Consider the following 23,346-nt stretch of genomic DNA (forward strand, 5'->3'; position numbering starts at 1 on the left):
AATCGTTATCCATTTTTTTCTTTTAGTTAATGGAATTTCTCAGTGACAGTAATGAAGCAGCAGCTGCTGATGTCTTGGAGTTTGTTCGTGAAGCCATTCAGCGCTTTGATAACCTGAGAATGCTTATTGTTGAGAAGATGCTTGAAGTCTTTCATGCTATCAAATCTGTCAAGTAGGTTTAAAATCTGTTTAAATGTAAAGTCAAATAAGCATTTTACCAATTTCTGTTTTTAAGGGTTAGTTGATAGACAATATAGGGGAAGAGAGGCATCTCAACACAGTCAAGACAATATAAAACAAAATAAATGTCAGAAACATGTCACCCCTACTCTCACCCTTAGTTAACCCATAATCTATGGGCAAAATAAAATTTTTGGTACATGTCTCTATTCTCATTTCCTCTAAAACATTGTAAATCCTAAAGTGACTAAGGAACGTATTCTTAAAAGGTATCATTTGGGGGCTTCCCTGGTGGCGCAGTGGTTGAGAGTCCGCCTGCCAATGCAGGGGACATGGGTTCATGCCCCGGTCTAAGAAGATCCCACATGCCATGGAGTGGCTAGGCCCGTGAGCCATGGCCGCTGAGCCTGCGCGTCTGGAGCCTGTGCTCCGCTACGGGAGAGACCACAACAGTGGGAGGCCCGCGTACGGCAAAAAAAAAAAAGGTATCATCTTGGGGATACTGTTATTATTTATATCCCCCCTTTAGCATTTACTGAAGTGAAGGATTGAAAATACAACCTAAATCTGAGTTGTTTCCTTTCAGATAGCCTTTGCGAATGAGAAAGGACGTTGCATCCAAGTTTACTTCATGTAAATCATCTGATAGACTGTAGTAGACTTGCATTATATCTGCCTGTATAGAAAAGAAGGGACTACAAAATTGGTTTTATGATATGAAGATGTATTGATATTTAGGGAAGTGAGAAAGATTTGCTTCCTTTCTGGGAAAAAAAAAACATATCAAAGTTTAGCTTTTGGCAGCCATAACCTCTTAGAGCTTCAGTTTCTAGAATTTTTTGAATAAATTTAATGAAAATCTTAGGGAAAAGATGACTGAAGACTTTATTCATTTTAACATTTTTTAATTAGAAAATTGTTGCTTTCTTTATATTTTTGGTCTTGTTATGATCCTCTGCATTCCTTCCTTTTTCATTGTGCTTTTCAGCATCCTGCCTCTTCAGTGAATTACTTTTTATATTAAAGTAATACATTTTTTGTAGTGGTAAGTTATAAAATGAAATTTACCTTAAATTTGGTCCTAAATGGAAGATAACACCTTTCTGGGAAACATTTTGGTATTTTATTTTTACTACTGGGTTTACCAGTTGTAGAATGTTCCTAAAAATGATGGATAAGACACTTACTTTCCTTTTAATCCTTGTGATTTCAAGAGAGAATCAAAGAAACTTAGTGTCTTTGTTATATTCTTAATATTTCATCCATAGTCCCTCACAACTGCAGAATATTGTTTTCTTGCTTAAGGTTAAATTCACAAAGAAAGATCACTGCTTCAAGATTTGTTGGCGGAATCAGTGTTTCAGAACTTGTATTCTTGCTATAGGATTTACCGAGGAGCATTATGGATCCTGGGAGAATACTGTAGTACCAAGGAAGACATTCAGAGTGTGATGACTGAGGTCCGCAGGTCCCTTGGGGAGGTATGTTTTACTTTTAGTAAATTCTACTTTATATGGTGATTTTTACTTTAGTAAACTGACTTTTATGTGGTGATTTGTTTTTGTGTTTTTATTTAGTAGTGCTTGGGCTAAAGAACATTGAAAAAATTTTAATTACACAGATAATTAAGCCTTTGGGCAATGGGAAATTAGGAGAGTTGCCCTCCCCTGCATTGAGCCATAACACCTGTTCTTTTATCTGTATTATTTACCCTTCTGGGTAAGATCTTATTTGAACAAAAGGTTCTGTGTTTTAAAAAAAGAAAAAGACTTGTAAAACTCTGCTTAATCCTCTGTGTTATGAATAAAGAATGCATATATTATAAGAACAGGGCTGACTTTAGAATATGTATTTATGTACTAAAACTGGCAGTATTTCCTCATCCAAACAACCATATGGTAGAATAGAAAGAACAGTGCTTGTTAGGAGCCTGGATTCCAGTCTTTCTTCTGCCAGTAATTAACTCTGGGTCTTTGGATATAAGTTCCTAAACCTGACTGGACATCAGGTTTTTCATCTTTATAATAAAGGAGTCAATAGATAATGATTGAAGACTCTTACAGCTCTTAAATTATATGATAGACTGGTGTTGAGAAATAAATACATAGTATCCATTTGGTTTAAAAGAGGAAGTTGATGAAGTCATTATGTACAGATAAGTTAGATTTATTTCATTTTATGGGAGGATGGGTGCTGGTTTTGGTTAGTATTTCAAGGGAAGGGATGGAGAAGAAGAATAAGGCTGAGTGTCTCCTTTGTCTTAGTCAGTGTCCTAAGCATTTTCCTGTTAAGTAACTTGTGTGGAAAGAATTAAGATTTCCATTTAACAGATTAGGAAACTGAGGCTCAAAGTGGTTTAATTAATTTGCCCAGAACCATACAACTAAAAGTGGCATCCAACTCCAAAGCTCCTGTTCTCACTACATTATCCTGGGAAGGAATGAAAATTGAAGGCAGAGTCCCAAGTTCCAAAAATCCCATTGTGGGAATAGTTCTGTAGAGAACTATAGAAATGATTGAATATTTAAATATGGTTTGCTTGCTGCTGATACTATTACTAAATTGATGTTTCCAATTGATTTTTAGATCCCAATTGTAGAGTCAGAAATTAAAAAAGAAGCTGGTGAATTAAAACCTGAAGAAGAAATAACTGTGGGGCCAGTTCAGAAGTTGGTAACTGAAATGGGCACTTATGCAACACAGAGTGCCCTTAGCAGTTCCAGACCCACCAAGAAAGAGGAAGAAAGGTAATTTGTGGCACCTGTGCCCTGCCAGCTACACTTCTATGATTACTCCTGTGTCTAAAACAGTCAAAGGATTTCTTTTTCTTATTAGTGATAGTTTCCTCTTCTGACCCAAATGGAAATTTTTGCCATATAAGATACTTGAAAGGAGAATGATGTTTTAAGTTCTTTCTCCCAGAAATTGTGTTAATAGTTTTTTTGGTTTTTTTTTTTTTGCGGTACGCGGGCCTCTCACTGCTGTGGCCTCTCCCGTTGCGGAGCACAGGCTCCGGACACGCAGGCTCAGTGGCCATGGCTTATGGGCCCAGCCGCTCCGTGGCATGTGGGATCTTCCCAGACCGGGGCACGAACCCGTGTCCCCTACATTGGCAGGCAGATTCTCAACCACTGCGCCACCAGGGAAGCCCTGTTAATAGTTTTAATCCTCTGCTTCTTATAACTATTCTCATTGAAAAAACTGTGTTCTGTTTAAACTAAAATTATTTTACTCATGTAGAAAATGCTAAGTGGAGGTAACTGATGATAGTTGAGTTTTGTTGCCTTTTTGCATTTGGAAAACATTTTGAAGATTTTCCACTTCTAATTGATGGAATACAATTTTCATGTTTTCCTCCTTATTTTGTTCTCAATTTTATAGTGAAGTTGATGAAAATTTGCCTAAAATTTTAATGGTTACTATGTACTAGGCATTGGGCTAAATAAAGAGTTTGTCTCATATAGTCTTTGACAGTATCCTGTTGATTAACCACATTTTATAGAGGAATTTGAGGCTTAGAGAGGTGTGCAACTTACCCAGAGGGACACAGTAAATAAATAGATAAGCTGGGGTTTGAATGTAGCTCATTGGTTTCAGTATATGCACCTTTAACTATTTTCTCTTTCCCTATTCATTTAGCTCTTCTATCATTTGAAGATATGTGTTAAAGCCATGTGATTTTTTTTCTTTTTCCTTTTTTATTCTGAGAGCTAAAGAGGGAAAAATAATTGAGATCCCTATCACTGAAGGGTGGCACTGAGAGCATTCAGTAGGCTTCTTTGAGTCGTTTATACACGAGCTGCCTGCGGCTGAGAAGCTGAGAAGTTGGTGGTTTTCACTTTCCCTGATTGCTTTGCAGACCTCCCCTGCGAGGATTCCTTCTGGATGGAGATTTCTTTGTGGCTGCCTCGCTTGCCACAACTCTGACCAAGGTTGCCTTGCGCTATGTAGCTTTGGTTCAGGAGAAGAAAAAGCAAAATGTAAGTTCATTTATCCTACATTTACCCAACAAATGAATCTTGAGAGCTTATGCTCTAGTTGGGGAAATGGACAAAGTGATATAGCATAACATATATACAACCTGATGATTGTAAAATTGACAAAGTAATGTAATAACAATAGCGTGTGATTAGTCCAATGGAAGTGATAACAAGGGTTTATGAGGTTATTTCTGCTTCCTGGGATTAGTCAGGACCCAGTGAAGGAAATGTCTCTCCTTCCAGCATCTTCATCCTGTCAGTTACTGTCTGTTTTATCCTAGAAGTGCCTCTTAAATGTATTGCCGTTTCTACAGTTCATACCTTCATCGTAGTGTCTGACCAGTCTGACTGTATACTAATTTACAATAATGTACTTTCATTCCACCCATCCCATACTACCATCCTTTGTGTTATTGTCCTATATTTCTACATGTCATGTTATCCACCCTATGATGTATTGTTATTATTTTTGCTTTAAATAGTCAGTTACCTTTTTAGTATGTATGCACCATTTCTTTCCCATTTCTTATTTATCTAGTGTCCAGACTCAGATAGGGAAGGGGGACATACTCAGCAAATTGTAAGAAGTTGAGAGTTGAGAATAGGACAAAGTTCACATACCTTCCTGGGTGGGGTTTTGTTTTTGTTTTTTCATATTTTTCTTCATGGTAAAATGTACATAACATAAAATTTACCAGTTCTAACTGTTTATAAATGTACAGTTCAGTGTCATTAAGTACATTCAAATTGTTGTGCAGCCATTATCACTATCCCTCTCCAGAACTTTTTCATCATCCCAAACTGAAACTACCCAGCAGACAGTACCTCCCCATACTCCCTCCCCTAGCCCCTGGCAACCACCATTCTACTCCTCTCCTTCTATAAATTTGCCTATTCTACATACCTAATATAAATGGAATCATACAATATTTGTCCTTCTGTGACAGGCTTATTTCATTTAGCATGTCTTCCAAGGTTCATTTGTATGGAAGCATTGTCAGAATTTCTTTCCTTTTTAAGGCTGTATAATATTCTGCTGTTTCTGTATATCCATTCGTCCATTATAAATAGTCAATTTTCTTCCAAGTATTTTTTTTAATGAGAAAAAAGTTATATTTGCCCACATATTTACCACTTATGGTGCTTTTCATTCCTTTGTATAAATGCAGATTTTTATCTGATATTTTCTTTCTGCCTAAAGAACTTGATAATTTTTATAATGCAGGTCTACTACTGATGAATTCTCTCAGCTTACATTTGCCTAAAAAAAAAATCTTTGCTTTCATTTAAAAAAAATCTATGTGGTAGAATTGTGAACGTTTTTATTTTATTTTTGTTCATATCTTTTTTCACATTGCTAAAATAAGGTGTGATGTAATAAAATCTAATGAGAAAAAAAATCACTCATGGTTAAAGCGCTGAAGTACAAATCTTGTTAATATTGTGGTGGAGATAGAAACATCAAAAGATGTAATTACATTACCAGATATAGTAACAAAAATCTTTCCTTCTTCAGAAAGAGTTTATTATGGCTTTTATTTTATTTTTTATTTATTTATTATTTTTTTTGTGGTACGCGGGCCTCTCACTGTTGTGGCCTCTCCCGTTGCGGAGCACAGGCTCCGGACCCGCAGGCGCAGCGGCCACAGCTCACGGGCCCAGCCGCTCCGCGGCACGTGGGATCCTCCTGGACCGGGGCACGAACCCGTGTCCCCTGCATTGGCAGGCGGACTCTCAACCACTGCGCCACCAGGGAAGCCCTATTATGGCTTTTAATAATGATCACTTTTCCTTTAGTAGTGAGCATTTTGTGTTTTACAAAACTGCAGTTTCACTTAACTTTATAACATTTTCCCATGTTATTCTAAACCCTTCCTAATCACAATAGTATTTAATAGCTGCATAATAGTAGTCCATTAGATTCTTTCATTTACTCAAACCTCCATATAATTAGACATTTTCTTTTTAGATTAGGGACTTTCAAAGGATTCTTTTTTAAATTTCCATCATATAGATTTCCTTAAAAATCCATAAATGAGATTCAGAGGGTTGGGTAAAATTACAAGGTGTATTATCTCTTTTTTATTGACTAATTTTATTTATGGGCAGTAATTTACTTTGTAACTCTCTGTGGGCCATTATTTATTTATTCAGGTCTTGTCTGTTCTTTAAATTATGCTTTTTAAAAATCTCCAGCATTTTATGTCTCAGTTATGCAAGTTGGGAGACCATTTGCTGACACCTGCTTAAGAGAACCGGGTTTCTGGTAACATACGTGGTTCAGCAAGTTTGTGACCTTTGGTACAAGGCAGAAGGAAGTTTGGTTGTTTATCACCATACTGGCTCTCCTTCATTTATGCCTTTTCCGACACTCTTCATTTTTTCATGTAGATCTGACTTTTTCTCTGGTATCATATACGTTTTGCCTAAAGAATTTGCTTTAACTTTTCTTGTAGTGCAGGTCTGTTGGCAGTTAATTCTTTTGGTTTTTGTTTGTCTGAAAAAGTCCTTCTCCTTCATTTTTGAAAAATATCTTTGCAGATACAGCATTCTAGGGTGACAGTTTTTTTCTTTTAGAACTGTAAAGATGTTGCTTCATTGTCTTCTGGCTTTCGGTACTATCAAGATGTAGCTCCTGTGTCTCTGTGTGGAATGTGTCCCGTTTTCTTCTGGCTGGTTTTGGATTTTCTCCTTATCACTATAATTTCAAGTTTCAGTAATTTGATTAGGATATGCTTTGGTGTGGTTTTCTTGTTTCCTTTTGGTTCATTGAGCTTCTTGGATATGTGGTTTTGTAGTTTTCATCAAATTCAGGAATTTTTTGGGCCGTTATTCCTTTAGCTACTTTTTTCTGACCCCCTCCTCTTTCCCCTCCTTCTGGAGACAATATCTAGGCTCAAAGGATTATTACATTTACTCTTCTGAGGTTCTTTCCCAGGCTTCTGGTAGTTTTTTCACGTATGTATGCTGATCAATACTTAGCAAAGACATTTTGACAAAGACGTAAAGCATGTGTCAGGATAATGCTACATGAGACTAAAAAAGTAAGTCGAATTCACTGGTGGAAGACCTTGAATAGCAGGCTGAGTGATACGGACTTCAACATGAAGGCTGTAGGAAATCATTGAAGGTATTTGCATGTGGAGTGAAATGATTGGTGCCCAATAAAGATTAAGATAGTAGGTCATCACACTTAGCATCACCAGTAACAGGACAACCTGACATTATGTGCCTACTAATGCAATACAATAAGATATGCAAAACATCACCCATCTTGTACTCTAAAAGTGGAGAACATTCTGTAGAACAGCTAGCCTGGGCTCTTTAAAAGAAATCATTGTGATGGAAAACAACACAGAAACCAGGGGACTGGTCTAGGTTAAAAGGTGCTAAGGAGAATAATAGTCAAATAAAATGCATGAAACTGGTGCTGGATTAAAAAAAACATTTTGTGACAAATAGGAAGATTTAGTTCAGTTTGGAGTGTAGTAGATATAATTTGGAACTGTTACATTTCTTAAGTGAGATGATGATATTGTGATTATAAAGGAAACTGTCCTTAAGAGATGTATGCTAAAGCATTTATGAGGTAAAGATTCTTACTTTCATATGTTAAGCCAAAAAAATAAGTGTACCTATATAGGTAGAGTAAGAAAGCAATTATAGCAGAATATTAACAATCCATGAAGTGTATCATTCTTTTAACTTTCCATAGTTGGAAAGATAAAAGATAGCATTGGCCTGTGAGGGGTTAGAGTAAGAGAAAACAGTTTAAAAACCACTTCTGTCTATCAGTTAAGGGTTAATAAAGGTTTTAGAGGGTGGCAGTTAGAATAGAAAGGAAAGAAAAGGGTGCAAAAAAACAGGGAGATAAAATCTAAACTATTTGAAATCTTATTCAGGTGAAGTGAAAATTAGGTTTATTTCTTGGATTGTGAGTTATAATAAAGTGACATTATTGCATTTGGAGAAGCCTGACAATGAATAAGCCATTTCTCTCCTTATCTAGTCTTTTGTTGCTGAGGCAATGTTGCTCATGGCCACTATCCTGCATTTGGGAAAATCCTCTCTTCCTAAGAAGCCAATTACAGATGATGATGTAGATCGAATTTCCCTGTGCCTCAAGGTCTTATCTGAATGTTCACCTTTAATGAATGACATTTTCAATAAGGAATGCAGACAGTCCCTTTCTCACATGTTATCTGCTAAACTTGAAGAAGAGAAATTATCCCAAAAGGTAAGGTATATATGATAAAGCCATAACAGTGCTTTTTTGGTTTTATTGTTGTTGCTGTTGATTTTTCAGTCCTCATGTGTGAGGGCTTGTCCCTGTTGAAGGCCTACAAAAAGCTATCTTATTTTCCATATTAAAGAGAGATGGTATATTGTATTTTCAACACAGAAAGAATCTGAAAAGAGGAATGTGACAGTACAGCCCGATGACCCCATTTCCTTCATGCAACTAACTGCTAAGAATGAAATGAACTGCAAGGAAGATCAGTTTCAGCTGAGTTTGCTGGCAGCAATGGGTAACACACAGAGGAAAGAGGCAGCAGATCCCCTAGCATCTAAACTTAACAAGGTAACAAAATGTCAAATACACTGGCTAGTTATTTAAATGGACTACTTAAGAAAGTAGTAATCAGGAAGTTGTTGGTCTTGCTGTTTTTTAAAGGAAAAATAACCAGCACAGCATCAGTTTTTGTCAAGTTACTCTCATTGATAGGTTCATTAAACATGAATTGAAACTCGGTGGAACCTGATACTTTACTATACGATGGCACTGTAAGTCCCAGAGATGATTTTTAACTTGTTCCAGTTGTGTGTCAATTACCGCTGAGGGATCCTTAGTGGTTGACTAAAACTTTTAAAAGGTAGGGCACTAGCCTCTTCCCCCACACCCTGCCCTCCAGTTTCTCCTGTCCCCTGCTACTTTAAACAGGACAATTACTTTTATAGTCTTAATATATTGAGTTCCGAATAGGATTTCATTAGGAAAATTGTTCTAATCTCTCTCTACTCAGATATTAAATTTACAAATCTGGTTTAATCCTTCCTCCATTAGATGAGTAACAGTCTCAAATTGGTTTTGTTGCCCAAGATAAGATCAGTGGCAGAATAGGAACTACTGAAACACTTTTCTCCCTTAGAATTGGGAATTGATATTGACAATATTACAGTTATAAAATTTTTCAATTTATTTTTTAAAATTGTGGTAAAGTTTACATAACATCAAATTTACCCTCTTAACTATATTTAAGTGTACAGTTCAGTGGCATTAAATATATTCACATTATTGTGCTACCATCACCACCATCTATATCCCCAGAACTTTTTTCATCTTACAAAGCTGAAACTCTATACCCATTAAACAATAATTCCCCATTCGCTCCTTCCCTCAGCCCTTGGCAACCACATTCTACTTTTTATCCCAATGAATTTGACTATTCTAGGTACCTTATGTGGAATCATACAGTATTATCCTTTTGTGACTGGTTTAGTTCACTTAGCCTTATGTCTTCAAGGTTCATCCATTTTGTAGCATGTGTCAGAATTTCTTTCCCTTTTAAGGCTGGGTAATACTTCACTGTGAATATATCCCACGTTTTGTTTATCCATTCATCTGTTGATGAGACACTTCGGTTGCTTCCACCTTTGGCTGTCGTGAATAATTCTGCCATGAATGTGGATGTTCAAATATCTCTTCGAGGTTCTGCTTTCATTTCTTTTGGATAAACCCAAAAGTGGAATTGCTGGATCATAGTGATTCTGCTTTAATTTTTTGAGGACCACTATACTGTTTTACATAGCAGCTGCACTGTTTTACATTCCAACCTTCAATGCAGAAGGATTCTGATTTCTCCATATCCTTGCCAACACTTACTTTTTATTTCTTTTGTAGTAACCATCCTAGTAGATATGAAGTGATACCTTGTTGTGGTTTTGATTTGCATTTCCCTAATGATTAGTGATGTTGGACATCTTTTTGTGTGCTTATTGGTCATTTATATATCTTCTTTGGAGAAATGTCTATTCAAGTCCTTTGCATATTTTTTATTCTGGCTGGTTGTTTTTTTTGTGTTGAGTTGTAAGATTTCTTTATATATTCTGGATACAAGTCCCTTATCAGATGTATGATTTGCAGATATTTTCTCCCATTCTGTGGGTTGTCTTTTCACTCTGCTAATAGTGTCCTTTGATGTACAAAAGTTTGTAATTTTGATGTAGTCCAATTTACCCATTTTTTTCTTTTGTTGCTTATGTCTTTGGTGACAATATTACATTTTTTAAATGTTACATATACTCTGGATGTTTTTTTAAAAAATTTTTTTGGTGGGAGAACATCTAAAAATTTATCTTTGTGGAATTACAAGTGTTTCTTGCTTGTAATTATTTTTCCTGAGTTTGGGTAACAGCTAGTGAGTTTAGGTGCTTAGGGATTTAACTGAAAATGTATGCAAATCTATCCAGTTCCTAAGTTGGGATAATGTTTAATGTATTTGCTGAACATTTTTAACATCTTTCTACTACTGAGCTATAAAGTGCAGGACCTGTTATTTTTAATGTCTAAGTTTCAGTTACCATTGTCTACATTACAAAACAATTTTATTATACATTTCAAATGACTGGTCTAATCTAAGCACATCTGTTAATTACCTAACAGACTTAGTCATTTGGCTAGAATATGTTTGGTTAAATTGTCTCTGTCATTTGATTATCTTTATTTTTGTTTGGCAGGTCACCCAATTGACAGGTTTCTCAGACCCTGTATATGCAGAAGCTTATGTTCATGTCAACCAGTATGATATCGTCCTGGATGTACTTGTTGTGAACCAAACCAGTGATACCTTGCAGAATTGCACGTTAGAGTTAGCTACTCTGGGTGAGGAAATTTACCATAACAGAAAGATATTGTTACGTAGTAAATCTTTATGACAGCTTGTTAAGAGAAGTGCACAAGTTTTAGTATAAGAATTCTCTTGAGCCCTTTGTGACATTTTGAATCAAGTCTTAGTTTTACATTTTATATTTAGTCTCCTTCTACTCCAATTTTCTGAACCTCTGTGATACTGACTTTCTTATGCTTATATTCTTGGTATTCAGTGAGCTTGATCTAGCATATGTCAGTTTTTCTAGATTAAATAAGAGCTGTTTAAGTTACAGATCTACCAAGTAGTTTAAAGTTTTAATTGCCTTAGTACAGAACAAGGTATTTTCTGAGCCCATAGCTAATACATACCATGTGTGGCCAAAGTAATACATCATTATCACGTTGAGCAATGTGAGATTTTTTTTTCTTCTTCTTAATATAGACACACGAATCAGACTTTCTCTGGTCATTTATACATATGGCTTTGAAGTTGGAAAATATAAATTGTATACAGGAACAGTGCACTGCCCCTAGGAAATTCCATATGGCTTAAGCAAGAGTTAAGGGACTTTAAGAAATCAAGGTAGAACAGTTCTGCCCTGCCTTCCTCAGCATAGCTTGATGCCTATATAAAGAACTGTGTTTCTAAGAATTTGCAGTCCTTTCTTCAGATTGTTTTATCTTTGTAATGGAGTGTATAGTTTAAGACTTAAGCTTTTGAGACGTCTGTATCCATTCACTGAAATAAAGCAGTATGCCCAGAGTACCCCCCCACACACACATGAATTAAATATAGAATTATTCTGAGAAGCCTACTACCTTTTAAAAGAAAATGTGCATTTTGATGTGAATAATAGTGTTAAATGATTTCTTTATTTTGTCCTTATATTTGAATCATAACTCTTGTTCCTTCTTTTGCTAGAAACTATTGAGCTATATATACATTTTAAGGTTTTATGATTGGAGAGGTTAATATGTATGTCTTTTTAGCCACGTCTGAATTTTTTTTCAGGGGACCTGAAACTTGTGGAAAAGCCATCTCCTTTAACTCTTGCTCCACATGACTTTGCAAATATTAAAGCTAATGTCAAAGTAGCATCAACAGAAAATGGAATAATTTTTGGCAATATAGGTAAGGAATTGTTTTATAGCATGTGATGTTTGGATATTTTATTAAAGAATTTCTGTAATGAGTAGCTGTGTGACATTTCTTGAGGACAGGTCTTGAATCCATTCATTCATTCATTCATTTATGGGGCATCTGCTATGCTATTCAGTGTTGTACTGTGTTCTGGATATACAGAAATGAACCAGATAGAGCCACTGTCCTCAAACTGTCAAGCAAAAGGAGGAGATAGATAAATAATAGATTACAATACAATGTGGTAACAGCTAGTTTATATACTATGTGCTTTGGGATCATAGAGGGAAAATGCTAACAGTATAGAAGGTTTTATAAAGGAGGAAGGTATGTGTGTTATCAAAGGATAACATTTGAACTGAGTCTCAAACTGTGTATAGGCATTTTGTTGCCGGGCCACCTAGGGATTAGCTTGTACAGAGGTATTCAGTCAATAAGCTTTCTTTTTTATTTATTTATTTTTTTTTTGCGGTACGCGGGCCTCTCACTGTTGTGGCCTCTCCCGTTGCGGAGCACAGGCTCCGGACGCGCAGGCTCAGCGGCCATGGCTCACGGGCCCAGCCGCTCCGCGGCACGTGGGATCCTCCCGGACCGGGGCACGAACCCGTGTCCCCTATATCAGCAGGCAGATTCTCAACCACTGCGCCACCAGGGAAGCCCCGCTTTCTTTTTTAAAAAAGCAATTTCTGTAGTAGGAACAAAAAAATCTCTGTCCTCAGATAGCTTCTAGTTGAGTAAGGGAAAACAGATATGTCAAGTAGATATGTGCAGTACATAACGGTAAGTGCTATGAAAGAAGGCTGTGCTGGGTGAAGTGGAAGTCTATGAAGAGATTGAGTCAGTTCTCTCAGAGTGGTGGGGGGTTGGGAGGAAAGGTAGAGGAAAGGCTTTGTGGAGGAGCTGAAGCTCAAGTGGGATTTTAAAAGATCAGTAAATGGTCTACAGATAGAGATTCAGTTAGAACAAATGCAAGTAGTTTGATATACCTGGAGTTTAGAGTGCGCTAGAGGGTGGTGGTAGAAGAGAAGGAGGTTGGGGAGGTTAGTGGCAGCTATATTATACTTGTCATGCTAAGAATTTCAGACTATCCTGGATATAGAGGGGAGCCATTGAGGAATTATTAGTGAGTGAGTTACATGATTAAATATTTCTGTGACAGCACTAAAGAAGACTGATTGGAAGAGGCAAGAAGATTAACTAGTAGACTTGCAGTAGCACAGGTGAGAGATGATGGAGAGTTTGAACCAACACAGTAGTGGCTGGAATGGAGAGAAGGGCCGAATATAATAGATATTAAGGAGATAAAATGTCCAGAACATGGTTACTGATTGAAGAGGAAGTGGCTAGAGCAACGCTCAGATTTCCTGCTTGGCTATATTGGGTTGGTGTTTATGTTAATCACCAAAACGGAACATAGAGAAGGACAAATTTGAGAGAGATGATAAATTAAACTTGAGGTTAAGTAATGAAGTGTCTTAAGTTATTGAACGGCAGTTTGAGATGAGTCTGGAACTTGAACAAGAGGTCTAAAGTAGAGATGAGTATTTGTTTTAAAACCATAGAAATGGAAGAAATCACCCAAAGAGGACATAAAGAGTGAGAAGAGGGGAAATTTGAAAACCAAATCTGAGAGAACAGCAATATTAAGAGCTGTTTGGAGTTTTTATTCAGAGTAGTATTAAAGCTGGTCAGAGAAGGAGAAGCCTGCAAAGGAAGTGCGGTTAGAGAAGCAAGGAAAAATTCTGAAGAAGTAATTGGCAGCTGCAGAAGATCTCTAAGAGAAGGGCCCTTTGGATTTGACAATCAGTGATACTAAAACGTTTCTTAGGACCTGTCTTGGGCAGTGGTGGTGGGTTGAAGAATGCATAGGATGTGCAGAAATAAAGATAGTGAGTGTAGGCCACTCTGAGTATACTGCCTTGGTTTTGATAAGAATGAGAGAGGGCAGTAGCCAGAAGAGAAAGAAAGGATGAGGGAAGATTCTTTTTTGACGGTAAGAGGACCTTGACTATGTTTATAAACTATAAGAGAAGAAAGTCAGTAAAGAATATGAAGGTAAAGACGGAAGAGGTAATGATGGATGGAGTGAGGTCCTGAACTAAAGCAGGCATCACAGATGGCAGCAAGTATGAACCTTGAAGAGCAGAGGCCATACTTGTCTGATAGGAAAGGTAAGTGGGTGAAAGTTGATTCAGAGAAAGATACATTTATTTTTAGAGGTGGGGCTGAAAATTAAAGGAACTTATTCTTGGTAACCTTAGTTTTCTCCAAAAGTAGCGTGGGGAAATGTCAAGAAAACAGGCTAAAAAGAGGTAGGCTCCAGTCAGATTATGACTTTCTACCATGGAAGAAACAGTTACAGAAGAAAATGTCTTGTATCGTTACGTACTATGGCTCAGCAATATTCATCCAGAAATATTAGTTAAGCATCTGCATGAGAACACTACTACCTGTGTATCCTTCTACAGTGTCTAACACTGCAACTGCTATGTAAGCACTCACTGAGTTTGAATCCTGGCCTCCACCATTTAACCAGTTCTGTGACCTTGAGCCACTTAATTAAGTTCTCTTTGTTTTTATTTCTCTATAAGATGGAAAATAATAATACTATAACATAGCATTGATGGTCATATTAAGTAGGTAATAATTTGTAAAACATAGAGCCCACTATATAATAAGCAAAACTATTTGCTAATGTCATAGTTATTTGGAAATATTAAAATTTTTTAATTAAAATTTGCCTTTGGTGATTGGGGATCTTTTTATATGTGTATATTGCAGTTTATGATGTCTCTGGAGCAGCAAGTGACAGAAATTGTGTGGTCCTCAGTGATATTCACATTGACATCATGGACTATATCCAGCCTGCAACTTGCACTGATGCTGAATTCCGTCAGATGTGGGCCGAATTTGAATGGGAGAACAAAGTTAGTCCTTGGGAGATTTCCTTGAACTCCTTATGTTTCTTTTTGGCTAGTGTTGAGGGATTCTCTGATAAAATTAATCCCTTTAATAAGTGTCAGATGTGCAAAGCAAAGTCTTTCAATATCTGTGCTTACAAATTAGCTTTAACTGTAAAGCATGCAAGTGGTTTGGTTAAGTTTTAAATTGGTGAGAGTAACAGTTCTATAATTAATCTGATTGTTCAGGACATAATAAACAATGTTCCATCCCCTGTATGTATGAATAGTAACTTGCCATTGAATCCAGTGTCCAGTAGAAGCTTTGCAAAGTCAGTGCCTGCTAGGGAACTTTGTTCCTGTAAGCCTTGATTTTTATTAGAAATATTTTATATACGGCATGTTGATTGTGAAGTTATCTGTATCTGAAAGTTCTGATACCAGCCTACAGTTTGTTGGATTTTGTAGAAGATGTCATTTACTTTTTGTTGCCCACCCTTTCCACCTAAATACTTGGAAGGAGATTCTAATATGACATACGAATGATTGTCTTTTCAACCCCAAGATAAGAAATTCACAACTTCCTTAAAGTAAGAGCTATAAGCTCGACTTTTTTCTCTCCCTCTGTACAGGTGACGGTTAACACAAATATAGTTGATTTAAATGACTATTTACAGCACATATTAAAGTCAACCAACATGAAATGCCTCACTCCGGAGAAGGTAAAATTTGCCCGTGTACTTCTTAAATCTGATAGAGAGTAAGATGGTAGATTCTTGGCTTTCTTCTATTTCCTCTAGTGTATTTTGATATTATTTAGCCTGAGAAAAGCAGTTTCATTCTGGACTAGCTAAAAGAAGTTATCCCATAGAATGTATGAATCCGCTTACTGCTTTCTACTGGAATAGGAATAATATCTGCCTGTTCCTAGTGCAGTGACCCAACTGAATAATCACATTGGTTTTTCTTTTCAGTCTTCTCCCTTTTGGCTAAAGGCTTATTCCACAATAGTTCACGATACTGGATTAGAAAATGTCCATGATCTCTTCTGTTGGCTCTGATTGTGGGTCATAATATATCTACTCAAGTATGGAATTGTTGATGTACTTTGATTTTCTGCTATGTTTGTGTCTGTATGAAAAAAGACTAGAAAGAAAGACCAAAAAGTGAAGACTGCCAGGGAATTCCCAGGAATTTGTTTTTCTTTATACAATTTCTGCTAACTTTGTAATATTGATTTAATCATAAAAGAATGCTGCCAGACAAGTAGGTTTTAATTCATATATTAGTCTATTGAACAAGTACTCCAACAAACATTATATGCCCAATACTCTGTGAGCTGCTGGATGTACAATAAAGAACAAAATAAAAACAGTCTCTTCCTTCATGGAGCTCAGGGTCTGGTATGGGAGGCAGGCAGACAGCTCTAAACAGAGAACATATAAATACAAATGAGAGGTGCTATTTCTTTAAAATCAGTTTTTTTGAGGTATAATATAGACGCAGTAAAGCTCACACTCTTTACGTTTGTAGTTCTATGAGTGTCAACAAATTCACACAGTCATGTAACTACTACCACATGATAAGTCCTGTTTTAAGTGGTAATTTTCCTATGCTATTTGGTCTTGCTTATGTGTAGTTTTCTAGTAGAGTATTGAATTCATCACAAATTTCTTCCAGGCACTTTCTGGTTACTGTGGCTTTATGGCAGCCAACCTCTATGCTCGTTCCATATTTGGAGAAGATGCACTTGCAAATGTCAGCATTGAGAAGCCAATTCAACAGGGACCAGAGGCCCCTGTTACTGGCCACATAAGAATTCGTGCAAAGAGTCAGGTAATAGTTGTTTTTTTTTTGAGATGGTCTCTGAACTAAATAAAAAGAGAAATAATTTATGTCTCTTTATTTCTATATGTAGCATCCTCTGTTGTACCAGTGTTTCATGCATTAGATGCATGTATATTCATAATAGTAGTATCCTTGAATAGAAACATGACTTTACTTCATTAAAATAGCCCACCTTTTGGGCCACTCATTCTGTTTGTTTGCTTAAAATCAGATTAATTCCCATGGGGTGTTTGTGAAATGGGTTCTTCAGAGTTTTTTGAAATCCGAGCTACAAATCTGGTGACTGTTTGTAAATCTAGCACCAAAAGTACTTAACCAAGTAAAGTTTTGGTGAGTCTCTTTTGGACATCCTTGGTTTCATTGTTGATGTGGTATCATTGCATGGAGGCTTGGTTAAGATAGAATAACCTACTGATTGTACGTAGTTTCAATAATTATAAACATCTTCATTCTTTCTTACAGGGAATGGCCTTAAGTCTTGGAGATAAGATCAACTTGTCTCAGAAGAAAACTAGTATATAAGAATAAACAAAAAAGTCCTTGCAGCTTTACAGTTAAAATTTAGGTATGGGCTTACTGGACTCCAACATATTTTGTACTCTTTTGTGCTTTATGTTATATAGAATCTGAGTTCATGCTGAATGCATTCCAGCCAATAATTTATAGCCTTTCCCTTAAATCAAGATTGATTTTAAAATTATAGTTTGTCTTTTGTCTTAACAATTCTGAATGTTGTCCTCAAAGTATATAATGTTTCTCACATGTATCAAGACCATTTTCACAGTACAATAAACAGATCTATTCCCAAATCTTTTGTTATTTTATAAATAAATGTGTAATTACATAATTTTAGTTATGAGAAATGGATTTCTTTTAGTTGGATTATAGATTTCTATTATAAATTTAAATTGCTGTTTGAGTTGTGAATATATGAACTTTTATTAAGAGAATTTACAAATGCAGTGATATGAAATGAGATAGGCCTTGATTTACTTGACTGATTTTTACTAATTTAATATTCTACCAACAGTATCTGTAAGAATGCCTTACCATGTTCTAAAGGGCTTTTCTCGGAAATTTAGGTCCAGGAAGATGGTATCAAATACTTTGAGAAAACAGGTCCATCTTCATTTTAAAAGAGTGCTATGAACTGTGATTAAAATAAACATACTATTAATTATCCTGAATCATAATGAAAAGTAGATAATCCAAAATAGATTGTTTAATCATTCACCTTTAGCTTTGGGTATTCTTTTATGTTTGTTAGGAATTAAAGTGATTCCAACCAGTTACTTGAGCTGCACTGGGAGGATTCAACTCCAGAGGAATCAAAAAGCTGTCCTGTTTCCATGTTGCCTCTATGCCTCACTCCCTCCTCCCCTTTTCCTCTCTTTACACTAGGGCTGGGCACCATCACCTCCCAATATGATTCCAAATGCCTTTCTGAGCTGAGTTCCCTAGGGTCAGATTGTGCTGTTCTTCTGGCCCTTCCTTTGCTTGGGGATGATTGAGGTAGTCTGCTCTTTTAGCTAAGTCTGAACACAAAACTATTATGCTTTGTCTTCCAGCTAGGATTCAGGCTGCATTCAGGATGAGTCCTTAGATAAGGTCTGTGAAGGAGTGAAAGCAGCATCTCCTGTTTCAGCACTTAAGTGAGAATGGAATGATTTCTTTGGCATGTGAAGGAGATTGATACCTTGTATGATGTCAGAAACTTTGAAGCCACTTGCTTTTTTAATCAGAGAGAACCAGAGGACTATAGGGCATTTGAGATTCCAGAGCACTGAGATCTGAAAGGAAAGTCAATGGCTACCAAATGGGAAAGATACTAGGAATGCTGGAAGGGGATCAGTTTGATGCAAAGTCAGGGGTTGGAGATTTGTGATGAGAGCAGAGGAACTAATGCAACTTTGGATTAGATCATTTCCCAAGTTCTGTTCCACTGAGCATAGCTTCCTTGATGTCATTAGATATTATGAGAGAAAAGGGATTCCATAGTTAAGTAAGTTTGGGAAAAGCTTTATACTGTCCTGTACTGGGGATTCACCGTGCAAATTAGCATACTAAAAATTTTGAGAGGCACTTCAGTAAAGAGAGCAGATTAGTTTGGTTTAACCCAGCATATCTTAATCTTACATAACCGGGGAATCCTGTTTCCATAGAACACCTATTGACAATACGTAAGGCAGGAAAAGCAGCTTAGCACATTAAACATTTTGGTTTTTATTCACAATCAACCATTACTGCATTTTAAAACTCAAGGATGTATGCCTCTGTATGTCCTAGAATATATTTCTGTTTATACTCTCAGAAAATTGCCTGCTTAACATTCTAACAAGAAACAGATTGGCTCACATTGCCATTTTCTTAAATTCGTAAATAAGGAGAACAAAGATAAAAAAGTTAAAACAGTTGTTTCATTAGCATTTTATTAGCTTTGTACACTTGCTAAATGTAAACTGAGTGAGATAGCACTGTTTAGAAAAGCTGTTTACACTGCTCTCTTAATAGGGATCTAAAATACATTTTATATGCTCACATTACAAAATATCATATAATTAGGACCATGATGTCTAGTAAGAGAATAAACACAGTATCTGGCACCAAGTAAGGGCTTAATATGTAAATGTATTGAATGAAAAACTATAAATCTTCCAAGAAAATTAAATGGCCCTTATATTTTGCTGTCTTGACACTAGAGGGAGCCGTATGCAGTTACTTTCATTTTGGGATTAGAAGTGATTGGAGTTTATAGAGTTATTTTTATAAGGAGAAAAAACAATATAATTTTTTATTAGCAAGGAGATTGATATTAGTGATATTTTGCTAGCTGTGAGAAACTTCCACATGATTTATAAATTATACAGGAGACAGAGGAATTCACTTCAGGATATCTAAAAAGACAAGAAAACCAAAATATTTTTTAAAATTCAAATATTATCAAGTGTGAAATATCTGTGCTATGTATTGGATAAAGTAAGTGGTTCTACTGGTGACCTTTTCCTTCCACATTGGTAAATGTCCTTAGTCGGCTAATTATTTATAGCCTTTCCCTTAAACCAAGATTGGGTTTAAAATTATAGTTTGTTCTTTTGCCCTAACAGTTCTGAATGCTGTCCTCAAAGTAGGGTCAGGCGTATCAGCTCCCTGCCTTACTGCCCTCTCAATGTTATCTGTTCCTACCCCCCGCCCTGCCCCGAGCTCTACTCTCCACCCCCAGGAATCTCAGGAGCCTGAAGAGGTAGCTGGGTATAGTACAGAAGTTCAGTTTAGAATAAGAAAAGTGTACGGTTCTGTCTGAACTTACTTGCTGTGTGGTCTAAGACAATGGTAAGTAGCTGATTGATGGAGTGGTTACGTGTGCCAGGCATAACACTGAGTGCTTTTTCCATGGCATATATAACCCTCCCAATGACTCCTACCAGGCAAATACTATTAATATCATCATTTACAGATGATGACTACAGTCATAAGAGAGGGTGTTACTTCTTATCAATTAAGGCTTAATATTAAGAGTTGAACTCAGATATAAAGCCAGGGTTTTATATCCGACATGAAAGCCTTGCAGTTAGTAATTCATTGACACTACTGCCTCATCTCTTTGTGCCTCAGTGTCCTCATTTGTGAGGTGCTTATAATGTCTACTTCATAGAATTGATACGAGGGATGAAATGATATAATGTATTTATGATGAAAGTTTGGCACATGGTAGATGCTAATCAATAAGTATTCATTCTATTTCTTTCCCCATTCTCCTTCCTTACACTGCCGAGAAGACGGAAACCTATTCTCCACATGATCTTCATACCTCCCTCAGAATTTAGGTCCTAATTTTACTACTTGAATGCTTTGTTTTTGTTTTTAACACCAGAAACTTACTTAAAAGAAGCTTTATTTCTCAAGAATTCTTTATAACAGTATTTATCATGTCAGGTTTTAACTAACTTTAGCACTTTCGCTTATAAACTGTTGTTGTCACAGCTAAATGTAACTGTCACAACCAATATCCCTCATATCATGGGTGGTCTGTGATGAACATACTGTTTTTATTTGCTTTCAGGATGACAGTCGAATGACTGATTCTTTAACAACTGAGTATAGAAATATGTGCAGCCAGATTACAGTAACAATGTAATATTTAGAGTTGCTCACTTAGATCAAAAGTCACTTCTAGTAATTGCCCACTTTCTCTTTATTTTCTCTATCTCTGGCATGGCAGAATCTCTTTGATTAAGAAGTTAGTTATGGGCTTCCCTGGTGGTGCAGTGGTTGGGAGTCTGCCTGCCGATGCAGAGGACACAGGTTTATGCCCCGGTCCGGGAAGATCCCACATGCCGCGGAGCAGCTGGGCCCGTGAGCCATGGCCGCTGAGCCTGCACGTCCGGAGCCTGTGCTCCGCAACGGGAGAGGCCACAACAGTGAGAGGCCGGAGTACCTCCCCCCAAAAAAAAAGTTAGTTATGCAGTGACAAAAGAAGGCAAGTTGGATTTGTAACTTTTATCTGGGTTCTGTGTATAATTGTGGGATTCCGAGAAAACTATGTATTTTTTTATTGATTGTAAAACCAACAAGACAGACAAATGAAACACAGCATGGTGGGCTGAAACAGCCCTGAATGAGATTCTCCTAAATTGAATCTCAGTTCTCTGAGTAGCTTTCTGAGAATAGATGTATCTGTCTGGGTCTATCTCCTTATAAAATAATACAGTTAACTGACCTCCAGGGTTTCTAGTTCAAAAAATTCATACTAAAAAGCCTTGTGGGTCTTCCCTGGTGGCGCAGTGGTTAAGAATCTGCCTGCCAGTGCAGGAGACACAGGTTCAAGCCCTGGTCTGGGAAGATCCCACATGCTGCGGAGCAACTAAGCCTGTGCGCCACAACTACTGAGCCTGGGCTCTAGAGCCTGCGAGCCACAGCTGCTGAAGCCCACATGCCTAGCTAGTAGAGCCTGTGCTCCACAACAAGAGAAGCCACTGCAGTGAGAAGCCCGTGCACCGCAATGAAGAGAGCGCCTGCTTGCCACAACTAGAGGAAGCCTGCACGCAGCAACGAAGACCCACCACAGCCAAAAATAAATTTAAAAATAATAATAAAAAATAAAAACAAAACAAAAGCCTTGTGTTTTTACATATACCTCTTCAACAAACTTTATAAATCAACTGGGAGATCGCCACCTGGCTATTACCCACAGACACCTCAAAATCAACGTTATAAAATGGAACTTATCTCACTCTTCTCACTCCTTGTTCCACTGCTGTGTTCCCTGTCTGGTTAGTTATGCTAGAAACCCACTAGTCACCCTTAACTCTACAGTCACCCCCTATATCTCATCAGATTCCAAGCCCAGTGTTCTCCCTTCCTCAGTATTTTTCTAATCTTTTTTTCCCACTCCTACTGCCATTGCTCTGGTTTAGACTTTTGTCATCTTTATTGTAGTCTATTACAGTGGCCTAACCATAAACTTTACATATGATTCTAAATTTAAAGCCTACACTTTAATCCTGACCACACACAAGAGTAACTATATGATTCCTTGACCTGGTCAGACCTTTCCCTGGTAATACCATTTTGAGAGGCATAACTAAAAAAGTCCAAAAATTTTAATATTATAAATAATGACAATTAAAAATGATTGAGACACCCCAAAATGGGTATTGATAAGCAAATGATGTTAAGTATATATGATGTGTACCAGAGTACTCAGTAGATAGATAAATATTTATTGAGTGACCAAATGAAAAATGTAGCTGTAGAGATAACGGTGTGGACACACGACTATGAAATGTTAGGTGGGGGGGGAGGGAAAAATTTGGTTGGGATTAACATATACACACTACTATGTGGTATAAAAAATATATATAAAATAGATATAAATATATAAAATAGATAACCAATGGGGACCTAACCATACAGCACAGGGACCTACACTCACTATTTTGTAATAACTTATAAGAGAAGAGAATCTGAAAAAGAATTCTCATATATTCATATAGATAAGTATAACAATCACTGTGCTGTACACCTGAAACTAACAAAATATTGTAAATCGACTATACTTCAATTTAAAAAAATGTTAGATGAGAAAAAAGACACCACTCTAAGAATGTCTCCTACATTAAGATGAATCAGGATATGTTATACTGCCTGTCTGTCTCTTCAGGTGAATAAAAAATCAAAATATCACATCAGTCATATCACTAGAACATCTTGAAAATAAATGTTTACCACCTCAGGCCGCTGGGTGTGGCTAAGATATTTCATTAGCTAGAGTGCCTGATTCTAGCTATTGTGATTTTTAGATCTGTAATCTTGATGTCTTGGGCTACACAGAGAGCTAGCATCTCCTTGTAAGCAAGCACTGCCTTTTCCTATAACGAGGGTGGAGGCTGAATCTTAACCCATAGGATTGCACCAGCCAGAAAGTGG

General features: G+C 36.8%; 1 protein-coding gene across 2 annotated transcripts in view; it reads left to right on the forward strand.

The window, feature by feature from the left end:
• Window positions 1-21,987, forward strand: part of COPB1 (COPI coat complex subunit beta 1) — a 36,682-nt gene extending 14,695 nt beyond the window's left edge. Inside the window, exons 11-23 of one of the 2 annotated variants that reach the window (XM_067038188.1) lie at window positions 27-172; window positions 1,565-1,661; window positions 2,767-2,927; window positions 4,040-4,160; window positions 8,170-8,397; window positions 8,563-8,742; window positions 10,899-11,043; window positions 12,044-12,163; window positions 14,954-15,099; window positions 15,705-15,794; window positions 16,753-16,908; window positions 17,383-17,485; window positions 21,140-21,987. In XM_067038188.1, the coding sequence (XP_066894289.1) occupies window positions 27-172; window positions 1,565-1,661; window positions 2,767-2,927; window positions 4,040-4,160; window positions 8,170-8,397; window positions 8,563-8,742; window positions 10,899-11,043; window positions 12,044-12,163; window positions 14,954-15,099; window positions 15,705-15,794; window positions 16,753-16,908; window positions 17,383-17,442 (1,650 nt within the window). In that variant the 3' untranslated portion in view covers window positions 17,443-17,485; window positions 21,140-21,987. Of the gene's footprint in view, window positions 1-26; window positions 173-1,564; window positions 1,662-2,766; window positions 2,928-4,039; window positions 4,161-8,169; window positions 8,398-8,562; window positions 8,743-10,898; window positions 11,044-12,043; window positions 12,164-14,953; window positions 15,100-15,704; window positions 15,795-16,752; window positions 16,909-17,382; window positions 18,120-21,139 lie in introns of those variants that run through there. The other variant, XM_059070569.2, reaches the window with a different exon arrangement.
• Window positions 21,988-23,346: the final 1,359 nt, after the last annotated feature.

This window comes from Kogia breviceps, chromosome 7 (genome assembly GCF_026419965.1).
Source record: "Kogia breviceps isolate mKogBre1 chromosome 7, mKogBre1 haplotype 1, whole genome shotgun sequence".
Classification (NCBI taxonomy): domain Eukaryota; kingdom Metazoa; phylum Chordata; class Mammalia; order Artiodactyla; family Physeteridae; genus Kogia; species Kogia breviceps.